The sequence below is a fragment of the Marmota flaviventris genome, chromosome 5 (genome assembly GCF_047511675.1).
Source record: "Marmota flaviventris isolate mMarFla1 chromosome 5, mMarFla1.hap1, whole genome shotgun sequence".
Classification (NCBI taxonomy): Eukaryota; Metazoa; Chordata; class Mammalia; order Rodentia; family Sciuridae; genus Marmota; species Marmota flaviventris.
This window is the reverse complement of record NC_092502.1, coordinates 69386305-69398821: the sequence shown is the minus strand read 5'-3', so window position 1 is coordinate 69398821 and position 12517 is coordinate 69386305. Positions and strand designations below refer to the sequence as shown.

The window sequence follows — 12517 nt, the reverse complement described above, 5'->3', positions numbered from 1 at the left end:
ACTCTCCTTGTTCCTGTCCCTCGTGATTTCCACTTTATTCTCTGTTCTGTGTCCGTGCCCACCCCCCCAACTTCTCTTCTCTTCTTCCTCTCTGCTTCCGGGTTGCTTTCTCTGCTACATTTTCTTTATCTTTCTCTGTCTCTCTTTCTTCCTGTCCCTCTGTCTCTGCCTCATTTCTTTATGCTTGTGGGCAAGCCAGCACACTCCGGCACCCCCTCTCCCTGCCCCTCACACACAAGAGCTTTTGATCCCTGCTCCCCACTAGTCACCCTCCCATCCAGTCTGCTCCAGCTGCTCATTTCAATCAGGTCTGAATTCCTGCTGAGACAGGAACCCCCTGTGGGTTGGGGGTGGGGACTTCAGCAGAAAGACCTTCTTGTGGTCTGTGGGGAGTGGGGATGGGCTCTGGGCCAGACCTCCCTAGTAGAAGCCAGGAGCTATGAGGAATCTGTCCAAAGAACCCTGGAGATGAGGCTGGGGCTTGGGCTGCCTCCCCAGCCCATGTTTTCCCAGAAGCTAAGATGCTGAGCTTCTGTGCTTCCATTCTCCCCCTCTCCTCACCAACTAAGCCCTCACTTCCAGAAGAACACAGGAGGCCTTGGCATGCAACACAGATTTCAATTCCTGGGCATGCACAGTCCTGTCACTAGCACCAGGAATGCAAAGCACTTCCCAGAGGGCCCCCTGAATGGTGGCAAACTAGAAGATTTGCCCTGCCCTTGTCCTTCCCTTGACCCCAGTGATTTCCCTTCTCCCCACTTGCCTAGCCAGCCTCCTCATATTCATTCAACAAATATCAATTGAGCATTTACTCTGACTCAGGCCCTGTGCTAACACTGGACTCTAAGAGTGAACAAGAAGACATTATCCTTGAACTCATAAATGTTCAGGCCAGCAGAAGAGAGAAAATTGACAACAAATCACACTAAAAAAAAAAAAAGAAAAAAAAATCTAGTTACAAACTGGGCACAGGGCACATGCCTGTAATCCCAATGACTCCAGAGGCTGAGAAGGAGTTCAAGACCAGCCTCAGCAATTTAGCAAGGTCCTAAGGAACTTAGCAAGACCTTGTCTCAAATTTAAAAAAAAGTAAAATGAAACTAGATTTTAAAAAAGGCTGGGGATGGGGCTCCATTGTTAAGCACTCCTGGGTTCAATCTCCAGTACCCTTCCCACCCAAAAAATCTAGTTACAAATCATAGGACTTTATAGAAAAAAACTGGGTAATGTCAGTATAATCAGGAAAGAGGATCAGGGAAGGCTTTTAGGAAGAGATGATGTTTGAGATATGGTAATGAGAAGTACTGGGCAATTTGTGTTTTCTTCTACCCACACTGGCCCTGAACCAAAAGTCACTGATGGACCTAGAAGCCTCTCATATACCCTCTGGGTTGAGCACCTTGCCTCTGCTTCAAGTCCTTTCTCATCATGAAGCTTAGTGGCCTGGGATCTATGGGGGAAGCTCTTGGGGAGATGGAGAAGAAGGCTTAGGAGCTCTCCCTTCCTGAGTCAACTTGCTGATGTGGAGACTAACATTTCTGATTCAGCTCCAAAGTGAACAATCTAACTGTGGTTTCAGCCCTCCACTGCTTCTCTGCCCCAACCCCTTCCTACTTTCTTGCCCATTGCTCTTCAGCCCATCTGGTCAGGCACACCAGGTTCAGAACAGGGCCAATGTCGAGTTCTTCAATAAACCTGATTCAAGTTCAAGCCACCACTAGGTCACAATGTCTAGGCAAAAGTGGACTCTCATTCTGAAGTCCTTGCCTGCTAGGTGCTCCTCCTCCCCACTATGATCCCTTCTCAGATCAACCTTTGGCTTCTGATCCCAACAGCTGTTGTCCCAAGCTTTGAGACCAGCAAACCATCTCTCTCTTCCAAGCCATAATCTCAGCTGTTCTCAAACTCTGCAAGGCAGAGAAAGTCCTTATTTGGCTTCCACTGCCCTCCACTCTGTTTTCTTCTGATGGTTCCACACTACCATTTCCCAACTCTGAATCCCCTTCCATTCCTCCTCCTCTGAGACACATGTTTTCTGCTTTCTCTCAGATTGAGCAGTCAGCAAACAAATACCAGACTATTTTTTTTCTCATTAAAAAAATGCTCATTGTAGGAACATGAGAAATAGAAAAAAAATCTAAAGAGAAACCACCCATAATTTTATAACCTAGAGAGAACCACTACTAACTTTATTTTTTGGTACAGTAATAGGGATAGAACTCAGAGCCTCACATACATGCTAGGAAAATTCTTTACCACTGAACTACAACTGCAATCCTTTTTTTTTTTTTGTATCAGGGATTGAATCAAAAGATGCTTGACCACTGAGCCATCCCTAGCCCTTTTTATTTATTTATTTATTTTGACTCAGAGTCTTACTAGATTGCTTACAGCCTCATTAAGTGGTGGAGGCTGGCTTCAAATGTTTGATTCTCCAAGCCACTGGAATTACAGGCATGTGCCACCATGCCTGGCCCTACCTTTTTATAACAAGGAAAATTTTAAATACATACAAAAGTGGAAAGATGGTGTGATGAACCTCTATGAAACTGCTCTTGAGTTCTAATTAATGCCCTATCTTGCATCAAGTACCTACTTTGGATAACCTTGAAGCAGATCTTAATATAATTTAATCTGTGTCTTCACTATCTTTAGTAGATGATTTGTGTCTGTGTGTATGTGTATGTGTGTGTGTGTGTGTGTGTGTGTTGCCCAGGATTGAACCCAGGGGCACTTAACCTCTGAGCCACATCCCTAGCCCTTTTTAATATTTTATCTAGAGACAGGGACTCACTGAGTTGCTTAGGGCCTCGCTAACTTGCTGAGGCTGGCTTTGAACTCGTGATCCTCCTGCCTCAGCCTCCTGAACCGCTGGGATTATAGGCATGCTCCTCCATGCCCAGCCTATTTTTAAGATCACATTTGTATTTGGTTGAATGTCATTTATGTCTCCTAAACCCTTTCAATGCGAAAGTTTCTCCTCTATCTTTCTTTCTTTCTTTTTTTTATTGATTTTTTTAAAAAATGACAGCAGAATGCATTACAATTCTTATTACACATATACAGCACAAATTTTCATATCTATGGTAGTATATATCTTTTTTTAATGATAAGTTGGTCATTCAACCATTGACATTTTCATATGTACCTCTCTGAAGGTTTTTATTTGTGCAGTCAAAAATCATAAATATATAATTCACCTAAATATATTTTTCACAATGTATTTTGTACTTCTGCTTCAGGGCCAGTGTATGGCCTGGACGGGGGGGTGGGTAGAAGAAAACACAAATTGCCCAGTACTTCTCATAGCCATATCTCAAACGTCACCTCTTCCTAGAAGCCTCCCCTGATCCTCTTTCCTGATTATACTGATATTACCCATTTTTTTCTAGAAAGTCCTATGATCACAAACTTGTTGACACTTAGAGAATATTAAGAACTTTCATTCCGAATCAGCTGGCATATTTCCTACTTTTTTTTTTTTTTTTTTTTTTTTTTTTGGTACTGGGACTGAATCCAGGTCTCTCAAGAGCCTTGCAACTTGAGGCTGGCCTCAAACTTGCATCCTTCTGCCTCAGCCTCCTGAGTTGCTAGGATTACCAGCATGAACCCAGCTTTTCTTACTGTTTTTTAAAATAGTAATTAGGGGCCGAGCACAGTAATCCCAGCAGCTTGGGAAGCTGAGGCGGGAGGATCATGAGTTCAAAGCCAGCCTCAGTAATTTAGGAAGGCCCTAAGCAACTTAGTGTAGACTCTGTCTCTAAATAAAATATAAAAAAGGGCTAGAGCTGGGTGCAGTGGTGCATGCCTATCCCAGTGGCCCAGGTGGCTGAGAGTTCAAAGCCAGCCTCAGCAAAGGCAAGGCACTAAGCAACTCAATGAGACCCTGTCCCTAAATAAAATATAAAATAGGGCTGGGGATATGGCTCAGTGGCTGAATGCTACTGAGTTTAATCCCCAGTACCAAAAAAAAAAAAAAAAAAAAAAAGGGCTAGGGGTCTGGGTCAATGCTTAAGTGCCCCTGATTCAATCCCTAGTACCAAAAAAAAAAAAAAGTAATTAAGTCATTCTGTGTACCACTATTATAGCCTTTTTTCTTCTTTGTAATATATCAGGAGAATTTCCCCATGTCCATAAAAATTCTGCAAAGTGATTTAATCATTGCATAATAGCCCCTCATATGGACATGTATGTGTATTTTCAGATGCTATGTTAAAAAAAAATACACATGCATTTACATTTTAAAAAAATATTGTTCTTTTTAGTTGTAGATAGACACAGTACCTTTATTTATTTATTTAATTTATTTGTATGTGGTGCTGAGGATTGAACCCAGTGCTTCTTGTGTGCTAGGCAAGTGCTCTACCACTGAGCCACAACCCCAGTCCTGCATTTAGATTTAAACACAGTTAAATCCAGACTATTTGTCAGGGTGACTTTCCCAGATTTCTCACTTTTTTTGAGCATGATGCAGGAAGTATTTTATTATAGTCCAGCCTATGAGATACTCCCTCATATCCCTCCCCCAGCATACCAGAATACAAACTCCTTAGGGCAAAAACTGTATCTAATCTTTTACCTCAAAATTCTAGGACTGTCACAGACCTTGGCACATAGCAGGTGATTAGAAAATGATCAATCAAATGTAGTTATTCTTCTCCATTTTTTATTTTTAACTTTTCCCCAAATTCTTAAAGAGACCCCTACATCTGCTGCTAGGGCTCCAGGGCTTCCTTGTTTTGAAGCCTGGTTTGTTGTTATATATAAGATCACAGCTTTACACTCATATTAGGTCTACTTTTATTTTTTTTAATGACAATTTGATCATTCAACCATTGACATTTTCATATGTACCTCTCTGAAGGTTTTTATTTGTTCAGTCAAAAAGCATGAATATATAATTCACCTAAGTATATTTTTCTGGGTTCTAGCTGTGTGATTTGGAAAGGACGTGAACCCTGATTTCTTCTGCCAAGAAACAGGGATAATCATAACTCTTATCTGCTGAGGGGTTCTGAGGATGAACTAGATAATAAATACATAATCTAGTTGGCCCAGTACTCAGAAAACAGAGCTCTCATTAAATGACTAAAAAAGAAGTCTTTCCCTCTCTGCTCATCTCTTGTCCAGCATCAGACATCTGGTGGCTGCCACCTGTTTGGCTTCTAGCCTTCAACCAGTTCCCAAGAAACTTCCTTATGATCCAGCCCACCATGGTTCCAGGCCACCCTTCTACTCATCTTTATTCCCTCAACACCATGGACTGTCCTCCTAACCTGTGGTGTCTGACCCCTGCCATCTCCTCTAAGCCAGACTCTCCTCCCTGCTGCCTTCCTTCCCTGCTCTCTCCAATTAATGCCCATTATAGGTCCCTTCACTTGGGTTCCCTGCCTGAGAGCTCAGTCAAGCTAGAAGTGAGGACTGCTAGATTTGCATGGAGACAGGTGGCTGAGACCTCATCTCTGGGCTCCTGTCCTTCCAGGAGAAACTCCATACTTGCTACTTTCAAAAGTGATTTTTAAATATATAAATCCCACTGAGCAGTGGGGCACCCCTGTAATCCCAGTGTCTCCGGAGGCTAAGGCAGGAGGACCACAAGTTCAAAACCAGCCTCAGTAACTTAGTGAGGCCCTAAGCAAGATAGCAAGACCCTGTCTCAAAAACAGAAAAAAGGGCTGGGGATGTGACTCAGTGGTTGAATGCCTCTGGATTCAATCCCTGGTACCAAATAAATAAATAAATACATAAATCCTATATCATGGCAAATCCCCTTTTAAATACCTTAGCAGCTTCCCAGAGTTTTGAGGATGAGACCAAAATCTTTAGTGTCCACTCTGCCACCTTGGACTGATACCCCTGTGGTAGCCACAGTGACTCTTTCATAGTCCTTTGAATTCATCAAGCTCCTTTCACCAAGCTCCTCAGAGGTTTAGGAAGGGTTACTCTCTCTGCCTGGAAAGTTCTATCTCTCAACACTACACCTCTCCTAAGGTGAGTTATTTTTACCCTTCAACTTGTTAATTTTGAAATGTCTCAAACCTATCAAAAAGCTGAAGGAATGGTATGATGAATATCTGAATACCCTTACTCTTTTTACCTAGATTAATCAACTGTTAAAATTTTGCACCTTTATTTTATCTTTCTACATGCAGACACGCATACACATGCATTATTTTTTCTGAACCATATAAAAGTTGAAGGCATCATGACATTTGATACTTCAGTATATATCTCCTAGAACTCCTATATAAGCCACAAAGAAATTATCACAATTGAGGAATTTAACATTAATACAATAATACACAGTCTACTAGCAGATTTTCATAAATATTTCCAATATGTCCTTTTTGCAGGGGGGGCCAGAGACTGAACTCAGGAGCACTCAACCACTGAGCCACATCCCCAGCCCTATTTTGTGTTTTTATTTAGAGACTTATTGAGTGGCTTATTAGCACCTCATGTTGCTGAAGCTGGCTTTGAACTCGTGATTCTCCTGTCTCAGCTTCCTGAGCCGCTGGGATTATAGGTGTGCACCACTGCACCCAACTCCAATATGTCCTTTTATTCTATCTTTTCTTTAAAATGCAGGATTCGTTCAAGGAGCATGAATTGCATTTGGTTGCCATGTCCTTCTCTTTTAATCTAGAATAACCTCCCCCCTTCTTTTGTTTCTTCTTCCTTGCCCCTCCCCCCCTTCCTTTCTGGTACTAGGGATGGAACCCAGAGGCATTTTGTCAATGACCCACATTCCCACCTCCCTACTTTTTCCTTAATTTTGAGATGCCGTCTTGCTGGGCTGCTTAGACTGGCCTTCCATTTATGATTGCCCGGCCTCAGCCTCCCAAGCCACTGGGATTACATAGGTAGTTTTAAAAAATCCAGCCAATTGTCTTTTAAAATGCCCCACAATCTGGATTTGCTGGTTGTTTTCTCGTGGTCAGATTCAGGTTAAGCAGTGTTGGTAGGGTATTCATGGGTGATGTTCTGCTCCCTACAGCATCACGCTGGGCATCCTTTGATGTCAGTTTGTCCCATTATCAGTGATGCTAAGTTTGTCCACTTGGTGAAAGCCATGTCCCCAGATCGTTCCATTATAAAGATACTTTTATGTATTTTTATTTTTTGAGATGGTCTCTCTGTTGCCCAGGCTAGCTTTGAACTCTTGGGCTCAAACAATCCTCCTGTCCCAGACTACAGAGTAGCTGGGACTACAGGAGGGTACCACTGTGCTCTGCTTTATAAAGATATTTTCAAATATTTGTGATTAAAAAGTAATCTGTGGATGGTACTTTGAGATGTGCAGCAGCCCTTCACCCAATTTTAATATTTTAGTGTTTCCTGATGATCCTTGCCTGAATCTGTTTTTATATCAGCAATTACCAAGTGGTGCTTTTCAATCATTCCTTCTACAAGTCACCTGGATAATTTGTTCAGATTTAAATTTGGAATCTTTTCTTTGGAGAAGCCTAAAATAACTGAGCTCCCTCACCCTGACTAGGTCAGGATTCTCCTTAAATATTCTGGTAGCCCCCTGTTCTTTGCCTCCATTGCACCTGCCATGATTACAATTAAATTATTTTTTGATCATTTAATATCAACCTCTCAATGTGTACCATGAGCACCATAAAGAGGTTCTATTTCTTTCATGCTCACGCCTACCACATGAGCACCTAGCCCAGTGTCTGGAACATCCATAATAGTTGTTGAATAAATACTTGTTGAGACAAATAAAATAAATATTGTTGAGTAAGTGGGCACAGAATTCAACTCTTCCCACTCTGGAAAGGGAGGAATGAGATTCCTGCTTTGCCCTCCACTCTAACCTTTTGTTATGATGGCTTAGAACTGACATACAGCAGCTATGTGCTCTGTCTGAGCCTTACACGGAGTTTACCTACTTGGGGATGGGGAGTCCCAGATCAGGAGAAATTATAAGCAGGGACAGAACTTGCAAACATTGTAAAGTTCTTGGTGGTGCTCACCCCACCATGAGCATCAACACCCCCCTCCCGCTACACGTTCACTTTCATAGATTTAAGGTCTGCCCTGAAGCCCTTCCCATAAGGAACCTTCTTTTTACCTCAAAGGAATCTATCCCTATGAGGTCCCCTGACTTCTTTACTATTTATTCATTCAGGCAACAACTATTTATTGAGGAGCTTCTCTGTGCCAGATGCTGCCAATAGTTACCTAACAGGCAGACTGCATGTGTATGCTAGGCTGCTTCCCCATCCCACCACCCCCACAAATTGAGATAATTTGATCCTTGAAAATAAATATATTTTTTAAAAAAGATGGAAATTATCACTGTGGGAGAAATCTAAATTATGTTGTAATTCTTTAGGGTTCTTTTATAGTTAATATTTTTAAAAATTATGGATGTTCATGTTTTTTCAATATCCAGAGCCTCTAGGAGTCCTAATTAGGTCCAAATGCCAGGCTTCATGTTCTGTGTTTCAGTAAGAAGCAGGCAGACACAGTCCCCACCTTGCTGAGGTCACTGTGGTAGAGTGCACCTCTGTCTAGGTGCAATAGGGTGACTGTGCTACCTCAGAGCAGGCTCTGGCCCAACTAGGGTTTAGGGATTCCCCTCAGGTACATTTTATTCATGTTACCAAGGCAAAGGCTGAGAGCTGTCACTCTAGGAATTAGCGTCTGCCCATGGATTTGCAGCAAGTGGGAACCTGAGGAACAGGGAAGTTCCAGAGAAAAGGTTTGATGATAGAGTGTTAGAGAATAGAGCAGGAGGTGGGTGTTCTTGTGAAATATAAGAGACAAGTTCTTATATGCCCTTGGATTTTATTCTGAGAACTTAGGAAGTCATTGAAGAACCTTATTTGAGTTTTCAGAATGTTTCTCTCCCTGCTCCAGGATCTCCTGAGGCCTTCTGCATCTCCCCTAGGTTTTCTTGGATTCCTACCCCTTTCTGAGCTCTGGGACATCCTCTCCCATTCCCTCTGTCTCTGTCCTCCCAAGAGGGTCTGGTGTTCCTTGCTCTGACAGTAAACAGTGTCATTTCATGAAGGATGAGAGGGGATGCAGTTTATTAGTTACATCTGCGACAATAGATAAGCTGGTTTAGGTGACTGACTTGTGGGGATCTGGCTTCTGAAGGAATGGACAAGCACTTCCTACCTCACTCAAAGGAGCAGGTCTTGGGCATGGATTGGGGATAGGATACTACATTTGGGAACCCTGGGAACAGGCCAGGAGGGGCATGAATGGGGCAGGCTGGGGACACTGCTCACCATCCCACTTTCTCCCCAGCTCCCAAAATGGTGATGAAACTGGCACCTGGCCCAACAACCAATTTGACACAGAGATGCTGCAAGCCATGATCTTGGCCTCCGCCAGCGGTAAGTGGTGCCAATGTGTATGGTGGGTTGGGAAATGTGGGGCTTGGAGGTGACTCCCACAGCCACCATGGATGGAGACTGGATATCATCCTGTGTGGTTTTTCCAGGTCTTGCAGCTGGTCAGAAAGAACCTGATTCCAGGCTAAAGAACAGCAGAGGGGTTGGGGGTTCTGGGTGCCTGGAGTAAACAAGTCATAACCATCCATTGAGGAGATGTGGGCCTAACTCTGGACGGGGATAGCCTAGGTCAAGTCCTAGCTCTGCCACACACGATCCTTGTGACTTTGATCAGTTTGCTTGATCTGTCTGAATTTCAGTTTCCTCAGCCAAGAAAAATTGGGACAGTAATTCCAAAGGGTTATTGTGAAGATTAAAATGTAGAGGACTGGACCTGGCATATGCAAACCCTCCATCAGTGACAGTGGGTGTGGATATTCCCAGCAGAGAGAAAAAGACTCCTTTTTTCTTGCTGCCCCCACCTTTAGACCAGGACTAGGATTTTCCCACAAAGCTAACAAAGAGCCTCACATGTAATAGGGACTCAGTCAATGGTGGCTGTCCCTGAAAAACCACAAGGGTCCTGAGCAAGGGAAGTAGAATAATATCATTAGTTCTTAAGAGCACAGACTTTGGAAGCAGGTCAGTTTGGATTCAAACCCTGGTGCCACCACTTAGCTGTGAGTCCTTGGGTAAATCCTTCTGGGCCTCAGTTTCACTTATTTTGAAATGGGCAAAATATTAATAATTGTGGTGTTGTGAGGGCCAAATGTAAGGGAGGCCCTCAGCACAGGATTGGCAGAGTCCTTAGAATACATAGTGGTTACCATTGATTAAATATTAACTTTAGGTGGCCCATTATAGGGAAAAAAGCAGTATTAGAGGAATGCCTATTACTAATGGCTAGCTTCTGTAGCAGCAAATGTGGGCCTACGAGGGTTAAGGCACTGGCTTATGTCCTGCCTTCCAGCACATCTGGAGGATAGGTGGGCAGAGAACCAGGAGAAACCATAATATCTCTACCATGGTCCAGGGCACATACTAAACTCAAAGTGCCTCATGTCAATTAATCGCCTGACCAGCCCTTCAAGGCAGACCTAATGATTTACATTTGACAGAGGAGGGGTGTGAGATGTTACTCTTCTGGGGGTGGGGGGGAGCGGGGCCTCCTGTTTTGAGCTGCACAGTTATGATCACAGCTATGATTCTAACCCAGCTCTACTCCCAAACTCATTCTCTTTCTATGACAGTGACTTTGACTTTCTGCCTTTAGATCCAGCCTCAGTTTCTTTTAGCTGGTTATGTCTAGAGGCTGAACTCCTCCTTATGCCCTGCATTATTCTCCCAGATTAGAGTTGTAAAATAAAAGATGTCCAGTTAAGGGGCTGGGATTGTGGCTCAGCAGTAGAGCGCTCGCCTAGCACATGTAAGACCCTGGGTTCGATCCTCAGTACCACATAAAAATAAATAAATAAAGGTATTGTGTCCAACTACAACTAAAACATAATTTTTTTTTACCTTTATTTTGTTTATTTATTTTTATGTGGTGCTGAGGACCGAACCCAGGGTGTCACACGTGCTAGGCGAGCGCTCTACTGCTGAGCCACAACCCCAGCCCCAAAATAAATATTTTTAAAAATAAAGATGGCCAGTTAAATTTGAATTTCAGGTGAACAACAAGTGCTATTTTAGCATAAGTTTATCTCAAATGTTGCATCAGATGGACTACTAAAAAAATTACTCATTGTTTATCTGAAATTCAAGTATAACTGGACACCCTGTATTTTTGTTCTCTGGCAACCCTACTCTAGATGTCTGTGAGGTTAAGTAGGGTCGGGCCTGTGGCTGATGAAAGGACTAGGAAGGAAGAGGTGGTAGGGGCTGCCAGCCCCCTGGGGTAGAGCTTTCCCTGGTCTGATGGGCCTTAATCCTAGAGAGGCCAGCTGTTGAGTATGAAAGAGGCAGGCAGCTCTGGGGAGATGCCAAGTCCAGCCCCTGAGGGAAGTAAACTGGTCTATTTAGCTGTTGTGGCCTTGAGCCCTAAGGCCAGAGAGTTGGCTTTTTAGCCTAAATCCAGATGTTAAAAACAGAAATGGAAACAGTATTTATGGCCCAAAACCCTCCCAGAAGTTCTCCCTGGAGCAGGGCCATAGCAGCGCACGCTCCCCTGTCAGGACTCCACCTCTCTAAGCCACATAGGTCCTGACCCAAGGCTGCCCGTGGGCCCTGGGGAATGGACCTAGGAGGGAGGTGGCAGAGTCAAGCGCTCTCACTTTCACACCCACTTCTTGGCCCCAGAACCAGAGAGGTTCCTGGAGCCCAGCCCAGCCAGGCTTGTGGGGCTGCTGAGGGTCAGTGAGAGAGAGAAAGAGAGAGAGAGAGACAGACAGACAGAGAGGAGTGGGGGGATCCTTGGGGGATGTGTGTTCCAAAGGAGGCTACAGTTGACAGCTTCACCAGCTCAGGTGCAGCTTCCTCAGGCCTCTGTGGCTACTGTGAGTCTTTGCCTCAGCCCTGGGCTGGGTGGGGTCAGAGGATGGTAACTGGGCAGTGGTGGGGCTAGCACAGGAGAGAAGTCAGCATCAGTCACCCCGTCTCCTCAGGCCAAGTTCTTTCTTGCTGCTTTTGTAAGTCTCTGTCTTCTTAGACTAAGAGAAAATCCTGGTCCTTGCCCAGTGTGGGTCTGGGAGTTGGGGGAAGGCTGTAGAGAGTGAGTTTAGGAGAACTGATTATATAGAAGGTAAAAGTTGGCAATGCAACATCTTCCCCTCAGATTTATAGATGAGCATACAGGCAGAGCTGACTAGACAGAACTCCATGTTGGTCTCTGTCTCATACATGTTGGATTCCCCATCTCCTTTCCCTACAAGGTGGGCAGGAGCGTGCTCTGTCATTTTCACCATTCTGGATACTTCTCAGAGATCTTGGGTGCACACAGAGTCTGTGAAGTGCCTTTTCTCTTTCTGTTCTGCCTCCTTTATCCCTGTTTCTCTGCATTTCTTCGTCTTTTTCTTCTGTGGACAGTGCAGATGAAACACTCTCTCTTTTTGCTCTCTGGCACCTCCTGGGTCTCCCCTTCCTTCTATCCCTAAATCACGCTGGAATCTTGGTTCTTTGAAGCCGGATCTGGGCCCTTCCCCCGCTTCCATTCCAGGCTGGAGGAG

The 12517-nt window shown here is 44.0% G+C and overlaps 1 protein-coding gene across 18 annotated transcripts in view; it reads left to right on the top strand.

The window, feature by feature from the left end:
• The window catches only part of LOC114086611 (protocadherin gamma-C3), a 166738-nt gene that overhangs the window by 150420 nt on the left and 3801 nt on the right, over positions 1-12517 (top strand). For all 18 annotated transcript variants that reach the window (XM_071612296.1, XM_071612290.1, XM_071612292.1 and 15 more), the window contains exon 3: positions 9268-9356. In XM_071612296.1, the coding sequence (XP_071468397.1) occupies positions 9268-9356 (89 nt within the window). The remainder of the gene's footprint in view (positions 1-9267; positions 9357-12517) is intronic.